Source organism: Xiphophorus maculatus, chromosome 23 (assembly GCF_002775205.1).
Source record: "Xiphophorus maculatus strain JP 163 A chromosome 23, X_maculatus-5.0-male, whole genome shotgun sequence".
NCBI lineage: Eukaryota > Metazoa > Chordata > Actinopteri > Cyprinodontiformes > Poeciliidae > Xiphophorus > Xiphophorus maculatus.
Window position 1 is genome coordinate 26,286,662 of NC_036465.1, and position 20,310 is coordinate 26,306,971.

The window sequence follows — 20,310 nt, forward strand, 5'->3', positions numbered from 1 at the left end:
CCCTCCACTCAAATATCCAGCTGCTCTCTCCCAGTGGTAGACCTGTAAGTCATTCACACGTTCAGATTTTTGAGCAGGAGAGTGTGGGACCGTCAGGCAACCAGAGGTTTTAACAAAAGAAACTCTTCTCTTCTTGACTTTTTCTTGGATTTCCTTTTAAAGAAATGGTCAAATAAGGGTGCGCTACCTGAGTGGAGTTGACCCTGCCGCACTCTTACCTTCTTCAAATTAAAACGAAATTAGTGTCAGACATTTGTGCTGCGTTTGTGCAGCAATCGTTTGTGGCGCTATCATTTAAAAAAGTATTAATAAATGTTTCCAGAGGTCGTCAAATGTCAGCCCACATTTACAAAATCCGATGAAATATGGTGTCAATCAACTGTGCTACTTTTGTGCTGCAAAATTTTTTGTTTGTGCCGTTGTCATTTTCAAGCTTTTTTTTTTTTTTAAAGAAAAGGTTTCCAGAGGTAATGAGAAATCAACTTGCCCTTTCCCCCAACACGTCAACAAAATTGATGTAAATGAATTGTGCTGTGCTTGTGCTGCTAAAATTCTAGTCGAACACCAACTAATACCAAATTTGTTTGATTTTGTAACTGTGGCGGGGACTGGTTGACCTTTGATGACCTCTAAAGGAGCCAGAAAACATTTAATAATATCTTTAAAATGATTGCAGCACAGACGAAACTTTTTGCCGCACAAACTTTTTGCCGCAAATTTTGTTTAATTTGAATAAGGTGGGGAGGAGGGCGGGGTGACAACTTCCCTGCGGTTACATAGCCCTTCATAAATACTTACTTACTGTAAGCTAACTGTGAATTTTTTTTTTTTTAAATCACGAAATGTCTCTAAAGCTATTTTACATCTTGCCTTTCAGCCAACATACACAATTTTAGTAGTCCTAACTAGAAAATTTCTGAAGAAATTTAAACGGGGCCTGCCAAAGTGTGCCTGTCGGTTGGCACACTTCGTGGGCGTTCTGATGCTACAAATTAGCATCAATGCTAAAGTAAGCTACAGTGTACTCAATAGCATGTGGAGATTGACAAACATGTTGAGTAACATGGACTTATACCATTCAGTATGTTGAAATTAGTGTACAAGTTAAAATGAGCCGAACTGCTAACATTAGCCAAAATGCTGTCAGTAGCATGTGGAGCATCACTCCATTCAGTGTACTAAGCATGGCTAATAAATAAGAAAAATAGCTAAAAGCTTCTTTTAGGGAAAAAGGCTAATGCTAATGGGGGCAGTGAAATGCAAAGGTTTGTGCTAATGTTAATTTACTGTCTTGTTACTGTCAGGGCAGTGCAATAACCTGAGAGAAAAAAGATAGTAAAGGCTAATATTAGTTAGCACTACCCTGAGAGGAATATTTAGGCTTTTCTTTTGAAATTCTGTTACAAAACTTAACGCGGTGTCGCTGTTGCTCCCCGTGATTAAGCTCATAATTACAATTCTCTGTACTGAATAGCTCTCTGATAGCAGACAGTGTCCATGAACAAGTTTACTAAATATTGTACAATAACTGAAAACAGAGATGTAACTTCTATCATGAATATAGATTAGCCAAAAACCCTCCAAATTACAATGAAATACTTCTACTTCTGGTGGGCGACGGAAGTAACACCCTTAATCGTTTCCCCAGTAAGCCTCCCAGTAATAAGGTGGATAGAATGTTCAGTTCCAATGGTATCAATGACATCAGCGGTTATGACGTCACTCTATGATACCACAAAGGAGTCTCTCTCTTGAATGTAGCTCGCAGACAGCGTTTTCTCAGACCTGTTCCACAGTTCTATCGCGACAGATCACTCTTCAGAGCACGTTCGAAATTAATTGAAACAAGCGGGATATCGATTCCAGATATTACACGCCTTTCAGAGAAGCAAGAATTTACCAGAACATCGACATGAAGCAACAACAGATTGTTTGTGAACATGAAGCTTTTCCACCTGAGCTTTCATGGGTCGACATGATGGACCTCAACATCCAAGTCGACTTCGACGCAGTCATTTCTTTTGAAGATGACAGCGACAGCCCCATTAAGCCGGAAGATGAATCCGCAGAGATCCAGGGGGAATCAGGTCCTTCTGGCAACTTTGAGAGTCCAACATCATTGGAAGTCAAGCAGGAAACAACTCCCTCTGCTGGCTTCGAAATCACCCCCTCAGTGGAAGTTGTGGAAGAAACAAGCCAACACGTCATCGATCTCACAAAGCAGGTAGACGATCTTAAAAAAGAGTTGCAGAGTAAGACTTTTGATCTCCATGAGGAAAGAGACCGAAGGATTGCATATCAGGCTGAAGTCAAATCACAGCAGGAGGAGATTGAGAAACTGCAAAAAATGGTAGTAAAAGAACATCACCTGCGAGTCAAACGTGAACATGAAAGAAACGTGCCAGAGATTAAAGATGTGTCAAAGGTTTCTTACTCTTCCAAAGTTACAGCCGACAAGAGCATCCTTCAACAGCTGGATTACTTCAAGAGGGAGGCTGAAAAATATGCCTCCCGCAACAAAGGTCTGATAGAAGTAATGGTTGAAGAATATAGAGTGAGACTTAAATATGAGGAACAGCTCAAAAGTCACACAGAGCAAGCTTCCAAATTCAAAGCCCAGGAGGAGATGGTGAAATCTCTGCAGGGTCAGGTTGCAGACCTCAAGGTGAAGTTAAAACTTGCTCTGGCAAACAACCGTCCTAGAGTCTCCACCCAACCAGAGGTCCCCCTGCAAATAGAAGGCTCCCTACGAACAGAGGAGTTCAAGGAAAGACAGACCTCCAATCAATCAGTGAGGTACGAGGAAAGACAGACCTCCAATCAATCAGGGAGGTCTAACGAAAGACAGACCTCCAATCAATCAGGGAGGTCTAACAAAATACAGACCTCCAATCAATCAGGGGTCTCCATGCATAGCGTGGCTCAGCCTTTGCACCGACCCACACCCAGGTTGCAATCAGAGGAGTCCACGCAAAGCCAAACCTCCACACAAACATGGAGGTCCGAGGAAAGACAGACGTCCATGCGACCAACCTCCACTGGTTGCATGAAGGGGCTTCATGTTGGCATTGGCGTGAAGGCCAATCTATGCCCGGCTCGGCCTTTACGCCGACCCACACCCAGGTGGTACTAACCTAGTACCACCTGGGTGGTACTAGGTTAGGCAAAACCCAGGTTTTGCTAACACTCGGCATTAATTGCTTGATTAATTGATCTCTCTAAATTGTCCTAAGGTGTGAATGTGTGTGTGCAAGGATAAGTGTGTTAGATGATGGATGAATGAATATTTGTTAAAAGTGTCTGACAGTAGAATATGAAACAGAGAATCTGCAAAAATGCATCTAGCTCTGCTACTATCCAGAAACATCCAATCAGAACCAAAAGGCAAACCTTTGATTCTGATTGGTTTCTAATGTGTTGAATGTGTCTCAGCACATTCAACACATTAGACTACTAGTGTACTGCAGCTACGCAACTGGCAGAAAAACACCCTAATATTATATCATCATTGTTTATAATGATTTAGAAAACAAAATGCTGTACAGGTTTGTCAAAACTATTTCAACCCATATTAGAACTTTGCATTGATTTCCTTCATTTTAGTAGCTGCGATTTTGCCTAATCCACACATTTTCAATAACCCTACACATACTACCCTATTCCTAACCCTAACCCTATCTAAAACTTAATTAGCATCTTACCTCTAAACGTTACCCCTGACCCAAAGCAATGAGTCCATCATATTAGGACCAAAGCCTGGTCCTAATATGATGGAACTAATGCAGTGTTTCTCAATTCTGGTCCTCAGCCCCCCCTGCCCTGCATGTTTTAGGTGTTCCCCTTCTGCCACACACCTGGACTGAATCTGTGGGTGATTAACATGCTACTGCAGTACTTGATGACTGCTGTCTGGAACAGAGACACATCTAAAACATGCAGAGCAGAGGGGCCTGAGGACTGGAATTGAGAAGCACTGACCTAATGTGACACTGGACATATAATGATGCGTTCACACCAAATGCGTTTTGAACGTCAGGCGCAGCTGGTTTGCGTTCAAAGTCTATGTGGAGGCGCGTCGAGGGCCGTTGCGTCGCGCTTCAAGCCTCTAGCGCGGCGCAATTTGAACCATTTGGAGCGTTTGACACATCTAGCGCATCCAATGCTTCACATAGACTTTGAATATAAACCAGACTCGCCTGACGCTCAAAACGTGTTTGATGTTAATGCATCAGTAGAATGTTCAGTACCACTGGTAACAATGACATCAGCAGTGATGACATCACTCTTTGATGCATCAAATGAATCTCTCTCTTGAGTGTAGCACACAGGCTGTTTTTCAGACCTGTTCCTGTTTCATAGTTATAAGTTATGAATCTTTTCCAGAATTATTGTTAAAATTATTTGAAGGCACAGAATCAGCCCAGTACAGGTTCACATTCTCAGGTTAGAGAGACTCACCTGGTATAAAGTTAATTTTTTGGTACTGGAATCACACCGGAGATAAATTAGTTTAATCAAAGTATGTCATGAATATGTGTGCATGTACTCCATCTTAAGTCCAGAGCACACTAGATTTTTGTTGCTTTTGCCACCACTTGATGATATGCATATAAGATATAACATAAACAGCAACATTCAGAGATGCAATGAGTTTATAGCAGTTGTTCCGCCATGTCTGTAGTTCTGACGTTCTGCCATCACTGTGGTTCTAAAGAGCAGCTCAGAGAGGCAGACTAAATTCTGTCTATTTTGAGTCTGACACTGTTTTGTGTCAGACTTTTGTTTTGAGTTAAATTTGACTCGTTTTTGTTAATTATGTCGCCACAGTTACTCAAAATGCCAACAAAAGTAATAGCTCCCCTCACGGGACTGAGCCGCACGTTTTGATATATATATTGTGAGGGGGCACGCAGCGGTACGAGCCGCATTAACGGTAGTAGGAAGGGGCAATTATTTTGAGGTGTAGAACAATAGGGGCCTGCCATATGGGCAGGCCCCAAATAAGAATGCTTACCCTGATTTCACATCACAGTGAGAAATGGTTATGGTGTCTTTCAGTACAGTGGATATAAATACCTTCCCACTTCCTGGTTTTGCTTTACTTTTACAGACTTAACGCGGTCTGTCCGGTCCCATTATCCTAAAAAGCCCAACTGGCGGGACGTTCAGAGGACTATGATTGAAAACCTGTTAGCTGGCCTCGCGCCACTTAGGACCTACTCAGCTTGTTTGTTTTGCTAATTTCCTTTTCTGGTTCTATGTATTTTTTGAGTAGACTCTACATTTTGCCCTCGAAAACTGGAGAAAACAGGAAGCAGAGGTAATAGTCTTTGTGACTTAGCGGTGACGGTCATCAGAAGCTAGAGGAATAATGAACTTGTCTTGCGTTGTTTTTGGTTTTTTTTATCGACATCCTTTACAACAGACAGACAGACAGACATGTGGAGGATTTGAATTATGTCTCGATTTCTGTGCTTTGTGTCAAGCCGGAGCTCCACTCGGCTTCCCGACCAAATAATTATACTCTGCAAACCAGCATTAGGCTTGCTTCACTGTCTCCTATATTTAGAAAAGAGTGTTTCCGAAGTCCCAATTCACAGTGCAATAATTCATTCAATTAAACGGATTGTTGGGGAGTTGAGGCAGGGATAATCAGAACACCAGATATAATCAATCGAGTGTGTTCCTTACGTTCCGAGGATTTGCTAATGATGGCCCCTCCGCGTTGTGTTAAACGCTTACAAATGACCGGATTATTATTGGAAACCGGAAATCGAAATGCCAACACAAAAGAGGCAGAAGTAAAAAATAAATAAATAAATAAAACTATGTTATCAGTGTTAGAGAAGGCGTGGGCTTTGACAGCCAAAGAGGCAGAAATGACAGGCTCTCTGAAGTCACGCAGCAGCTGCTTTTAAAAAGAAAATAATATTGTCTCGCTAGTATTCACACACAAGATGTTGGTTTTAGCTCGTGCTCTCTTCGTTGTTAACTTCATTCCTGACGATTAACGGTACACGTCATTTAAATTTAATTTAACCCTTCACGTTTCCACTTTGTCACATGCATGATGGCCTACAGGTGAAGTAAAAGTCACGCACATGGCGGAATCGACCGTGAGCACACACACACACACACACACACACCCACACACACGCACGCACACACGCACGCCGTACCATACAATGCAAAAACGGAAACTCATTACATTCGGCAGTCTCTGACGGGAAAGTCGCTATGATATAACAGCGATTTTAGCTGCGCTTCAAATAAGACAAAATCCATTTGTTCCTACTGAAGGGGTGGGGACTAGTAAAATCTCTGCCAAGGATTATTTTTTGTAAAAGAAAATTAAAGTTGTAATCCAGTCTGGTCTGTGAAAGAGTTAGTCACCTATAGAACAACATGTCCTTTTTTTTTGGTAGCTTGTTGTAAATTGTTATTTGATGAAGCTCAACAGAAGCAAGCTGCCACACGAATGTGACTGATGACATCACATAAGGCAAAGGCTGAAAAGCCGCCGTTCTGTTGTGTTGTTTGTTGCTTTTCTCTCATTGTTTGAATGCTTTTGATCGGATTACACCTTCAACTGTGTTCTTTTGTGTTTTGTATGGCCGCAGCAAGACATTTCAGCCGCATGGATTTCTGTAACGTTTGGCATCAACAAAACACAAGGAAGTGGTTCAAGAAATGCAGAAGATGCACGGATATGTTAAAGAAGTCTGAGTTCAGGCTGCATGCATTGTCCAGGCATACGTAGCTATTTAGTTTTTCACAAGCTTAGCACCGGATTCACTCATTGTACGAGTGGAGAATACACACGGAGACCAGGAATGTAAACTGTTTTGTACCAGTTAAAGTTCAAAGGTCAAATAGACCAAATTCAGGCTCAAAATCTTGTTAAACGTTTCGCAACTCAAGCGCAACTTAAATTCTTCAGAGTTCACGTCAAAATTTTGTCAAAGGTCAGTGCATTAGCTTGCTGCTTGTACCTTTTGTGATGTCACTGACCCAAATGCAAACAAAGAAGAAGAGCTGCCCATAATGACCGGGGCGTTTTGTCTGATATAATCTTTTGTAAACTTTTGTATTCTCTGAAATCTTGCAACAAAAATCCATTATTCATCATGTAGTTGTAAATATAAGTTTATATTTTTGGGGGTGAGAAAAATACATGATTAGGTTGCTCCTTTAAATATTTGGTACCACTTTACATTTTCATAGATGACTAATACATAGTTTGTAGATATGTTAGCCATTCAGCTATAAACACTTTATAAATCATTAATAACTGTTTATTATGCATTAATTAAGAATGAAAAGGATACTATATAAAAAAATATATGTTTACAAGTTTTATTGGGCTTATCTCCAGATAAAATTTACAGTTCAACTTCTCACCTTTAATTAATGCCTAACAAACAGTAATTTGTGAGTTATAAAGTGTTTAGAGGCTAATTAATAACATATATATATTAACTATTTATTAGACATCTATAAGCAGAGACTCATTGCAAAGGGGTACCAACTATTTAAATCCCATGTCACATAAAAAACAAAGTTGAGCCACAGGTGATGGATGCTCCTCCATCATTTGTACAAGTTTCTGGCAAGAAATCTTTCACTCCAAAATACAGACGAGCAAATCATGTGACTGAATTAATGTAACGGCAGGGGAAAAAACAACTCCTGTAATCGCTGTTGGTTACATTATATTAGCAGGATTTCATAAGATTATGGGATTGTTTGGAACATCCTTATAAAGACAAATTTTGTTAGAAAAAGTTTTGCCCTTTTTGTCTTCCATAATGCGTAGCGTATATAGCCAAGCTGCATAAAGGTTATTAGCCATCATTGCTTGATTTTGTTTGTTTTTTTCAAATGGAGGTTTTCACACAGTGGTTGTGGTTACATAGTGTGATCAACATGAAACCAGTAGCTGTTGGATCATGGAAGGAGAAGCTTTCTATGCGTATACGACAAACAGTGCTGCTGCTGCTGCTGCTGCTGCTGCTGCTGCTGCTGCTGCTGCCCTACGAATGCTGTCTGAGTTTGAAAATCTCAAGCAGCTCAGTCTGCCTCCACAGCTGCCTGACAGCCCGGCAGCTCTGACGCGGCTCTCGTGTTTGCTTCGTGACAGCAGATCAGATTTATTCTTCTCTCTTCAGCCCGCCTTTAACCGAGTGCAAGACCCGAATGGGGCGAGGAGGGTGCGGGGAGGGAAATGGCGAGACCTGACAATTTCTCATTGACTCTTGAGCTGACCCAGAGAAAATGTGCCACTTGAGTAATCCATTCTTCTGTTTCTCCTGTCATTTCAGTGTTTTTTGTTGTTTTTTTAACTTCATATTACAAGAGTTGGCAGGCAGATAATTGCTTAAAGGAAAGCATATCATGGCTGATTGTTTACAACTTATATAATCCCAAATGTCCATGAGCAGAGGAAGAACAATCTGTAATCCTCAAACCGCTGACGCATTGCTGTGAAAGACACCGGCTGCATTTATGTCATTTTCATAGATTATCAATCGTTTGTCTTTATTGCAGAACAATGATAGTGCTGGAAAAAAATAGCCTGCTGATGAAAGGTATTCAGAAGCAGAGCATGGTTGAATTTCACTGTCCTAAAAAGGGAAGTGAAGAAGGGAATCTTCAGATTCGGTTTCCTACATATGAATGTTTTCTTACACAACAACGTGGCCTTTTGCTGGCGCATGAGCCAACGCTCGCCCATGTGCGTGCGTGTGTGTGTGTGTGTGTGTGTGTGTGTGTGTGAGTGAGTGATACTTTAACCCGACAATCTGACAGCGGGATTTCCTACAAGCAACTGTAGTGCGTGGGCTGCTATGTTGAGCAGAGATGTGCGGGGTCATGTGTGGATGCGTGGGATGCCATGTACAGTATGGTGTTCTAAGTTTATTCACTGGCACACCGCACAGACTAAGACAAATGTTGGTGATCAACACTTTGAAGGAAGCGAGAACTGTTTCAGATTCTACTTATATAAAGAACGTGCCGGTGTGTCCTGGTAGCAACAAAGTTTTTAATCTGGAATGTGCCTGAAAGCGGTGACTCTGTACACACCGAGGAGATTATTTTAAGTTTTGCTGCAGTTTGAATGTAATGGTTGGCTGCCATCTAGTGGAGAGAGCGTGGTCCTCAAATGGCAAGCTTAAAAGTTTTCGTTTCTAATTGCTGCATTTTAAAGAAATGGCACCAAGAGGGCGGTGTTTTTACAAGTTGGTTCAATTAACTTGGTTAGACTTTCAGTTGACAGTTTTAGAGCTGCAGAAAACATGGAGGTAATTGGCAAAAATTCCCGAGGAACTGCAAAGGCAGCAGTTGCTATGACAGCGGTACACAAAGTCTGTCTCACAACTCTCTTCTCTCTTTTTTGTTTCTTTGCTTAGGAGCAGCGTTGTGGTGGGTCTGCTATTTATTAACAGCAAATTAAAATAGTGTTTGAGGTAGCTTTCATTAATAGATGCAGAATAGCAGCTTCTTCCTGTTGCTTTTTTATCGAGAGACGTTTATTTTCGACTGACTTTACAAGCAAGCAGCATTTTTCTTAGACTCGAAAAAAAAAGTCATTTATTTTTTTGTTATCCAAAAAAAAAAAAAGAAACGTAACAAGATGAAAGTTTAGCAGTACCTTTCAAATTATGAAAGTTTTATCAGGGATTTAAAGCATTTTCTTTCTTGCTTGTAAGTAATAATAATAATAATAATAAGGTTTGTCTTGTTCTGAAGTCACAGAAAACACGGAAGTAGTTGACAGAATCATACGCAAGAGACCGCAGAGGCACCGGTTGCCATGGCAACAGAACACGAGTCCTTCTAGAATCTTCGAGGTAGGTAAATTCTTCGGTTTGTAAGTCATTAAAACCAACCTGGTCACGTGGTAGGATGACGTTTTGTTATTTGCATCAAGCGTTAGACGCGTTCTTAATCTTGTTGTTTTTTCCTTCTGTTTGTTCTTCAGGAAAATGGGAAAAATTTAGGCTAGCTTGGCAAAGCCTGTATTTAGCTTACACTGTTAGCTGTTTTTTAAGTTGTTTTAGGCAAAAAAAAAAAAAAAAAAAAAAAACGGTATAAACCTACTTCAAATTGCTAGCCTTTTTTTTTTTTTTTTTTTTTTTTTTTTTTTTTTTTGCTTTTTGTCACATTTAAATGTTCTAGTCATATAATTGATTTAAAGTTTTCAAACAATCTCTTTTTTATAGGGGGAAAATTGTGAAAATTTATTGCCGTAATGAATTAATCGAGATTTACTTGTAGATTAACAAACATTTTAGGGAAAACCAAGTTCAGCTTTCACTAACTACACCTCGGCCTGAATACTGCTGGGCCTGCTGAATAAAAATAATTTGATCTTGGGATGTTTAAGAATGGATGAGAAATCAAATCATTGACTCATTTATCATTCAGGAAACAATATCTCAAAGCCCATGGGACTTGAGTGAGCCACAGTGAGAGCTATTTTGTAGATTTAAGAAGAAAATATTTACATATGAGCTTCGCTACATCAAACGCATAACATGAAACAAAGTTATTCTTATCAGGCATCCATACGCTTTGCAACCAAAATACAACAAATAAATAGGCTACAAGGATGCGAACCTTGAAAAAAGATTTATACAAACAACATCAATACAAAACAATCTCAATGATGCTTTGATTAATACCAATACTTGACCTTTGATTTTTCTACCTTTTGTTTTATGTGTCTTTTTTTTACGGCAGAATTAAGGGGTGAGCTGGTGTGGCTCTGGACAACAGAAATAAAAATGTCTTCGCCACATCCCTGTACGTTTCTGGTAGGATGCCAAGCTTTCACACTTGCAATATACCAGCACACCCACTGTACCGTTACGACATTTGTGTTTTCAGCTGACGGAGCAGACAGGGCTTTGGTTTCAGAGGCTGATGTTGCTGCTAAATTGCAAAAAGCAGGTATAAAATGACAAATCTCCGATGAAAAAAAGAGAGATAATTAAACTCCTATTAGCACATGTGCTCTTTTTTTTTTCTTCATTCCTGTGTGCAGAAATGAGGAGGAGGGCACAGCAGAGCCCATATAAAGTGCCAAACAACAAGACGGCTTTTGCGCTGAGTTCAGAGGAAACGGCAAACCGTAGAGAGGTCTGTGTGTGCTTAGTCGCAAAAAAAAAAAAAAAAAAAAAAAGGATTTAGTCGTGTCAAAGTCATGCTTCTCTCCCCCCAACCACTTTGTTTTTTTTTTTTGTTTTTGTTTTTTTTTGGTGCTCAGGAGATGCGAAAATTTCTGGCGCTGCCAATTGAAGAAAAGGCAACCCACGCTGCGAGAGCCCTGGCCAAGCTGAAGAATGAGCTGGTGGGAGAACTGGAGGAGGAGGAGGAGGAAAACGAGAAGAAGGAAAGTCTGAAGCAAATCAGGAGCAAAGCAGCTTTCCCTAAACAAACACCGAGCACACACGAGCTGAAAATTACCACGGCGAAAGGAGGTAACGCGAGGGAAGGGTGGAGAAGTTCAGCTTTTATACAATGTTAATCAGTTGTGTGTGTTTCTATTGACGCCCGTGATAAAATTGTGTAAAGAGCCTTGAAAAAAAAAAAAAAAAAAGAAGTCTTTCTTTTATGGCGGTAGCGTAATCTTTCATGGAAAATTTAAGGAAAATCCTGAGTTTTATTCAGTGGAAAAGAAATTCCACGTCATGAAAGGTTTGTTTCTAACAAAACAATAACCTGTGGCGCGATTACTGGAACAATAACAACGTAACGATTCAGTTATCACATGATAAATGTAAATCTCGGTTATCATCATCACATTTCGGCCACTAGGCAATTCAAAGTGCTTTTCATGACAATAGCATAAAACGTTGCACTGCAGTGTCATAATGAAGGAAAGTAAAAAAAAAAAAAAAAAAGTGGGAATATGGACTACAGATGTTCCAGTTATTATTAACCAAAAACAATTCTAAACAAATAGGTTTTGATTTAAAGGAACTCAGTGTTCTGGTAGTTTGGGAGTTTTCTGGGAGTTTATTCCAGATTGGAGGAGCAGAAAAACTCCACGTTTGGTTCTGATTCTAGACCTGAACCAATAACAACAGAGCTTTAATGTATTTTGGTGCCAAGCCAAAATCTTGCTGGGACATGAGTTCAAGTTTTAACTCCTGAAATGCTTCTGATATCTGATATGTATATATACAGTATATACAGTATATATATAGTATTATTTTATAAAGCATTTTAAACTTTTATTTCACACCAGTTGATTATTTTTTGAGTTAACTATATACTTTGCATTATTATTAAATATTTCTATTAACACATAAATATAAGTGTCTCTTTGTCTTAAAGTTGAAGTTTCTGTGCCTCTGGCATAACTTAACATTTATTTAAGTTATGCCAGAGGCACATAAACTAAGGCCACATGTGAGAAATATGTGATCCCATGTTGAATAAACCATGGATCACATGAACAAAATACTTTATCACATGTGGAAAATGGGAACCACATGTGATCACATGTGAATTTCATGGGATTTTTTTGTAAGGGAAAACTTTCAACTGGGGGACTGGGGGAATCAAGAGAGAGAAAGAGATGTCAAGAGAAGTGGTCAAAGATGCACCTCTCAGGTCGTCGTTTAGGAGCTTGTCATGCATTTTACCGTGGGCGTCAACAAATTTGTCCACATTTGTCAAAAATGCCATTTTTTGACTTCCTGCAGAACTCAGCTGTCGTCTTTTCCTGTCTCAACAGAGAAACTCACAAAAGAAAGCAGACATGAATTACTCCTCATGGAACGGCAACAAGCAGTCTTGGAGGTGAACTGTTTAGACGGTGGATTTGGTGGATTTGGACTCGCAGACAGAGTCTGTCTAATCCTGGCGCCAAACAAACACCATTCGCATTTTAGTTTCAATTAAGGGAACATTCTAAAGTAAACAGTGAAATCTCAAGAAGACTTCAGATTTGCCTTGAAATGTTCCCTATTAATGAGATGAGCGAAGCAAAGGTTATGGCTTTACTTACTTTTTTACAGAAAACCGATTCTCCGAATTCCAAGAGAATAATAGAGGCAGGTGGTAATATGTCCTCCTTGTCTTTTGGGTTGTTTTTTTTTTTAGTTGTCTCTGATGACTAAACGCTCTGAGATCCTGAAGATGGAGAAGGCCGTTGCAAAAGAGGAAAGGAAGCTGAAACAACTTGAGAAGCTCATCGAAAGGGACAACCAAAAGTTTGAAGAGTTCCTCAGGGAGAATGAGAGGAAGTCAGTGGAAGCCAGAGCTCTGTGGGTGCAACTGTGAACGTCTTCACTGTGGGACGACAAGATGTTGTTTTAGGATATTGTTCTAACAAACACGCGCATCTGTACGCTTCCAGTTTTGAGCGGGAGGAAAAGTCCAAGCAGGAGAAGAATGCCGTGATCAAGAAGCTGACCGCTGAAATGAGGACCATTCAAAGGTAGCGGTGTCACATTTTGATACTTCACCTCTGACCTGCTTCTCTCCCCCTGCTGAAATAAAGCGTGAACAGTGTTAGTTTTGTTCATGTGTGAATAACCAAACAAAACAAACAGCGTTAAAGGGGGGAAATACAAATCTGCCACACACTTTTTAGACGTCTAGCTTCTGGTTATGAAGTGGCAAAATACGAGAAGGTCCGTAGAGTACAAACACTTGTTGCGTTATATGACGTTATTCAGTGCGCGGAAGTATCCGACAGGTGAGAAAACTGCAACTAGAGATCTGTGTTGTGCTTTTTTTATTATTATTATTTCACAGTGAACTTGAGAAGTATGAAGACGCTCTGACAGACTACCTGAAATACAAGGACTTCCTGTTCAGGCTTTCTCCCGCAGAGTGGCAGGATGAGCAGAAGAGCAAAGACTCAAAGACTAAAACGTCGTCCAAACAGAATGATGGACAGGAACCCACCGAGACGGGTATTTGGAATAACAGTTTGGCGTTGCTCTGGTTGATTGCTAATTTAATTGTTTCTGCTCGCGAGATGCATTTTGCTGATTAAAAGCAACCATTCATTTGTGTGTCTCCTGTTTGCCTATCCACAGGTTTGGAGAGGAAGCTTCCCCTTGTCAGAGCGACCAGGTTGTCCTCTACTCAAAGTGACACACTGTAACAGCACTAACACACACTTCTAACCATCTGCACTCTGTGCTGTACACCAGAACATTCTAATTTGTTCATGTTTTCCATATAACAGTCAATGGATGTGTTTAAGTTTTCACTGTTAGCAGCAAGGTGTCTGCATGTCCTTAAAGAGTCTTTTAAAAAGTCTTCAATTCATGTGGCTAACCTGAAGGCCTTTAAATGTCTTAAATGGATTTTTAAAATGTAAGTTGGCCTTAAATAAGTTGATCACAGGTCTTAAATTTTGTGATGGTAGGACCATTCAGTCTGGTATATTCTATTAACTTTATTGTTCGGCAAAAGACATTTTCATTGCGTTTTGTGGCTCGATGTGGTTGAGGCTACTGCCAAAATGCTGCCAGTATACTCTTGCTAGCTAGCCAGCTAGCGTTACTACATCCATCATGGATACCTGCAAATTTATTGGTGGCTCACAGGACGATGTTTGTCTTCACATCTGGCTTCACATCTGTTACCAACCAATGAGATGTTACAAAGATTAAAAGGAATGAAAATGAATCTCTTCAACTTACGTAAGAATCTGACAGTATCTCATAGTCAGTCTCACGAGGAGTGCCATTTCCTTCTCAGTGGTTTTCCATTCTTAAAGATATATATAAATATATGCGATTCTCTTTTGTGCATTTCTGTCGTGACACAGACAGAAATGTCTAAAAAGTCTTAAATTTGAGCTAGCGAAACCTGAAGAAACCCTGTCCAGTTACTGTAAAGTAACAGTAATGAATGAAATGAAACTCTAATCAATGCCTGTCACATTTTAAAAGGCTTTTTGTGAGTAAAATAGCATCTTAGCCTTCATAAAGAGTCTGCAGCAGCAGCAACAAAAAACCCTGGGAAGTAAAAGAGATTACCACAATTATTATTGTCAGAAATCTTTAAACTTAATTTCATGTGCTGTTATTAAGAACATAAAAAGAATTTCTGAAAAATAAAGATATTTTTACATCTATCTTGTATTCATAAGATAGATGAATACAAGATAGGCTTAACACGGAACTTGAGTTTTTGTCAAATTTTTGCCGAGCTTTTTTCCCCCTTTACGTTCTTTTGCTTCGGCATTTTTAAACTCATGATTCTTGAGTACGTAGTTTAGATTAAACACCAAGATATAATATTTCTTTTTTTTGGTAAATTACAGTATAACTGAACAAATACTGGAGTGTGTCTTGAATGTTATTAGCTGGAAAAATAGTTCCAGATAAATCGGTGAAAAGTTAGCAAATTGCACTGGCAAGTAAAAGTGGGACAAATCTACTTATGTTGATAGATTGTGGAGCAACAGAATCTTAAATAAAATTTTACTTAACCTTTTATTTAACTACACACATTGTTATTAAATATTGGCTGTAGGCTTAACAGATTTGTAGATATGTTTACCATTACCCAACTCCACAATTAAAACTGTTTATACTAATAACTGAATTCTGGACATGCGTTTTCTTGTGTGCAGCTCCCTCTTGTGGTAGAAAATTGGGAATGATTTATGAAACGTATTCATTTAAAACTCTCTTCATACATTTCAGAGAGAAAACGTGTTCACTGGATTATGACAGCTTAGAGGTCAGTTTGCCCTTCACCAGAACGTCATACCTTTGGAGTGTTTATCTGCAGTTTTTCACCTTTGCCGTCCCTCCTCCATTCAGGATAAGCCAGAGCTTTACTTCACCGATCCCCAACAGCTACTGGACCTGATGTCGGAACTGACGGAGCAGAACCTGTCCCTGATTCAGAACTCTGCGAGGGCGGGGGAGGCGCTGGCGAAACTCCGGCAGACTGTGGACACAACCAGGAGGAAGATGTAAGTGGTGCACTCAGTAGCCTGCACCTTTTTCCAGCATCATTTAAACCATTCGCCAAGTTTACATTGCTGTGTGTGTGTGTGTGTGTGTGTGTGTGTGTGTGTGTGTGTGTGTGTGTGTGTGTGTGTGTGTGTGTGTGTGTGTGTGTGTGTGTGTGTGTGCGTGTGTGTGTGTGTGTGCGTGTGTGTGAAGTGAAAACGAGGAGGAGAAGATAGCCCTGCAGATTAAAGAGCTGAACCAGAAACTCGACAAAGAGAAGGCGAGAGGCGCGAAGCTGGAACAGATGGTCCAGCTTCATGTTTCACTGAGCTCACAGGACCAAGTAAGGACACTAAATGTGCATATCTGGCCCCTTTTCTGGAGAGTCTGCACTCATATTTGCATGCATATTTCAGAGTGATAGTGCTCTGAAGAATGAGAAAGTGCCAAATGGAACAGGGGAATTTTCTGTTCTGTATTAGGATGTTCACTGTAGGGGGAAACATAATAATTTCTTCTTTCCGATAGCTGTAGGTTTGATCTGGAGCAGTTGTGAAATTCAGCGAAGTTCAGAAAAACAGAAGATTTTGCTTAGCAATTTGTCTTCTCTTGTTCTCCTTGGACACAGCTGACGGGTTTTTAATGTCAGATGTGGGATTAAATCGTCGTCCAACATCTGCTTGTAACTTTTTCTTTTCTTTTGTTTTTTTGACAAACACAAGAGTATTCATCTTGACCAGAGGTGTGATACCTTTACAAAGAGCCATGTTTAATTCATTGACAAAACTCTCTTTGTTTTTTATAAATATATACTGCTAAATACTTTGTAACTTTTAAAGAAGCACCATTTAATTTATATTTTTAAGTTTTAAAATAAAGACAAAACATCAAACTTTTGAGAAAAAAAAGATGTATGTATTTTCTTCTACAGGATAATGTTTTTGGAGAACTGTAACACTGCAAAAACGACAAAATCTTTATTATAAAAGTATTTTTTGGTAAAGTTTTGTGTGCAAGTATCTTAGTGCATTTGAAATAAGACAAAAATAACATACAGGTAAAGTTTTCAGCAAAACATAGGAGCTTATCTTAGTTAAATAATTCCTTAGTATTGATCAAAAATTACTGGTTCCATTATTAGATTATTTCACTTATAACAAGACATTTTTCCAGTGTTATAAGTGAAATAATCTACCACAGGAATGAATACTTTTTCATCAATATTAAAGAATTATTCACTAAAAACAAACTTCTATAGCTTGCTGAAATGTTACTGGTAATTTTTGTCTTATTTCAAGTGCATTAAAATATTTGCGGCAGAAATTAGACCAAAATACCTTGTAAGATTTTGTGTTTTTGTAGTGAAAAAAAAGCACATATTTCCTAATAAGACGTAAAATAGATGTAAAAAAATACTTGAACTCTGGTCATTTTGTTGTGGAACGTTTATGCAATTGACTGAATGAAAAACATGAACAGTCTTCTGCAGTTCCATCAGACTCTCAAGATTCTGAGAGTCTGACAAACAACTGGTACTAAAATACCAGTTGTTTGTCGTTAGCAAAGCATTTATTATATTTAAACTCTTGGCGGTGGGTTTTTTTTTTTTTTTTTTGTATTTTTTTGATTTCCAGGACAAAATGTTGGACGCTCTCAATAAAAAGGTGACAGAGGTTTACAGCGGCTGTGTGGAAAACAGGATCACCGACCTCAGCACCTTGCAGAAGGTGGCAAAAATCGAGAGTCGCGTCTTCTCGCTGCTGCAGAGCCTCGAAGGCATGCCAGTAGAGAGACTGGCGGTGGTTAAGAAGGTCAAGGAGAGCGAGAAGAGGAGCAGGTATCACTGAGAGTATGATGTGTAATGAAACGGGCAATCCAAGGGTTTATTTAGCCCCTCTGTCCTCACACTGTGACTCAGGATGCGTGAGGAAAAGCTGATGGAGCAGAGAGAGAAACAAAAGGAACGGATGAGGAGGTATCTGGAGAGATCCTTGGCTGACTCCAAGAAAATTGTATGTCTGAATCCTCTAATTAGTCAGAGTATTACTGCAGCAACATAGAAATACACAATAAGATATTTTTAGAGACAGAGAGAGAGACAGATGGAGTCACGGTTTTTGTCCTTTTTTTCCAGAGTGGGAAGAAGCTCATGCCTAGGTGCATGCCTGCTCTGAAGAAAGTCGAGGTCGTCGATGTGGACAACAAGCCCGCCGAGGACGACATCAACGATTACCTCTTTGGCTTGGATGACACGGAGTGACAAAGGCAACAGGAAGTGATGTGGAGGAATTGTTTTTACAGTACCAGAGAAAGAATGTCTTTTTTTTTTTTGCCTGTGCCCCCTTCTAAGCACGATCAGCTGATTACCAGGTTTTCTAACCGGGCCCACCAGTGTGCCTATCAGATAACGGCTGCCACCAATAATGCTATGCTAGAAACCAAAAGGTTTAGAAATCATGAATATCATTAGCTCTGGGTGTTTATTTGATGCAACACCTCACTGTAAATTTGTAAGAAATGTTTCTTTTCATTTGACCAAACATATTACTGTGCTATCACACCCCGACAAGTCAAGAACAATACACACCCACCATCTGTCATACAACCAAACCCACACAACTATCCTAATAAAACTTATTACATTAAACAATGCATACTGAGTGTTTTTAGTAGTCTAAAATAGAACTATCCATTTGGGTGCTGGTTCCTATCTCCAGCGAGAGGCGGGGTACACCCTGGACAGGCCGCCAGTCTGTCGCATATACGTATATATTCAAATATTGGCAGCTATTTCGGAATCAGAGATAAAGTTTGTAATGGATGAACATGGATGTTGGACTGAATGGGGGAAGCCGGAGCACCTGGAGAGAACCCATTCATACACGGAGACACTGTGCCACCGTGCAGCCCTTACTTTTTTTTTTTTAGAAAGAACTAATACTACTACTACGATTAAAACTAAGCAATATTTAACTAATAATAACTAATAAAAATGAGCAAATATAAACTAATTAAAACCACCTGAACTGGACAAACAACAACTAAATAAAGCCAGATTATAATAATCAACCCAAACTAACCATGGAGACTTCTGTCACCCCTCAACTCTGATAAATTAAAGTCACAGAGCCCATGTTAAAATTTACTGCAGCTGCTTTTCTCTCCCCTCTTTATGCTCAGTCCTTTATTACATGTTCATGCTTTATGCTGCTGCAGACATGATGGACTGATCGCTTTTTTTAATCTCCTCCACAATTAAATCTTTTCTGCTCCTCTGTTCTGAAATGTCCTGCTCAGCAGCAGCTACTTCTGCTTTTTCTGATACTTCAGGAGAAACCGTTTTTATTTCTTCCACGTTTTCCTCCTGATTGTTTGGCATTTCAGCTGACATAACAGTTTCTATCGCCAAAGTTTTGGCTTCTTTGCCTGAGTCTTCACTTTCACAGACGTTTATCTTAATTTGATTTATGAGATCTTCCAGTTCAGCGGCAGCTTTAAATGCTGCCGTTCTCGTTTTCTCGAACTCAGATTTTCTGGACAGCTCTTTCTCCACTTTCTGATCCTCATCATGTCGGGTTTCAAGTGTCTCTTCTTCGGTCCTTTGGTGTAATTCAGACATCACTGTTTCATCGGTATAGATCTCATCTTCAAAGTTGGTGATCTGGTCCTTAAATGATTCTGCGGTGGAAACTTCTTGTTGTTCGTCGTTTTGTCCAGAAATCTCTTTATTTGGGGATTCCTGTTTAGAGGCAGCTTTCCTGGCTGCCTTTCTCCTTTTCTTATATCTTCTTAGACGGCTTTTTCTCTACTTTCCTCTCCCCATTTTGTTGCTTTTCAAAGATCTTCTCTTCTTTGGTAACTTAAGAACTTAAGCCTGTGTTTGTGTTGCTAAATGCTTAATTTTTTTGCTTGGTTGTTTATTTGGTTATTTTTTGCTATCTGGCATTTATAAGCCACAGGTTTAATCACCTTAAACCTGTTGCTAGGCAACATTCAAACAGGGCAGCCATTTCCTGGATTCTTTTGGGTTTGGTTTGGTTCTGTTCTGTGTTCTCTCTGATGTTTCTCAGTGTTTAGGCTCGGTTCTCTCACCCAGCTGATCCACATCCATAAGACTCACTGCTTTTTGGAAACTCATTCCTTCTGCTTTTGGATGGTGAGGAGCTGGAAAGATTTTTGTTCATATGTTTTTACATTTGAAAAGTTATTGTGATGCGTTACTATAGCAACAATGATTTTTTTCCCCCAAGGATTTGGACAACAGACTGGAGATGCAACAATGAAGCCGTCTATAAGAAGGGACTTGTCTTGGGAAGACAGAGTGTCTTCAGTCAGAGTTGAAAAGGAGGCGTCATGATTTAGAGCAGGAGCAGAG

The 20,310-nt window shown here is 39.7% G+C and overlaps 1 protein-coding gene across 5 annotated transcripts; it reads left to right on the forward strand.

Moving 5' to 3' along the window:
• The first annotated feature begins 26 nt into the window (after nt 1–26).
• Nucleotides 27–18,576, forward strand: LOC102228497 (cilia- and flagella-associated protein 100-like). Of its 5 annotated transcripts, none has more exons than XM_023328305.1 (17): nt 27–44; nt 9,751–9,851; nt 10,744–10,806; nt 10,891–10,953; nt 11,048–11,142; nt 11,270–11,483; nt 12,746–12,810; nt 13,114–13,277; nt 13,370–13,450; nt 13,771–13,931; nt 14,058–14,094; nt 15,681–15,717; nt 15,801–15,955; nt 16,149–16,278; nt 17,570–17,772; nt 17,854–17,947; nt 18,070–18,576. In XM_023328305.1, the coding sequence occupies exons 3-17, from the start codon at nt 10,788–10,790 to the stop codon at nt 18,193–18,195; spliced, it is 1,644 nt and encodes a 547-aa protein (XP_023184073.1). In that variant the 5' UTR covers nt 27–44; nt 9,751–9,851; nt 10,744–10,787; the 3' UTR covers nt 18,196–18,576. The 5 variants fall into 5 exon arrangements, with proteins under 5 accessions (XP_023184073.1, XP_023184072.1, XP_014330093.1 ...); XM_023328304.1 differs by lacking the exon at nt 27–44 and adding an exon at nt 5,196–5,320; XM_014474607.2 differs by lacking the exon at nt 27–44 and adding an exon at nt 9,350–9,423.
• The last annotated feature ends 1,734 nt before the right edge of the window (nt 18,577–20,310 follow it).

Bases quoted from the DNA above. Each gene is read 5' to 3' on its own strand.
- LOC102228497 (XM_023328305.1), top strand. The intron at 11,484-12,745 runs GTAACGCGAGGG...CTGTCTCAACAG, and splicing joins AATTACCACGGCGAAAGGAG to AGAAACTCACAAAAGAAAGC. The intron at 13,278-13,369 runs GTGGGTGCAACT...GTACGCTTCCAG, and splicing joins TCAGTGGAAGCCAGAGCTCT to TTTTGAGCGGGAGGAAAAGT.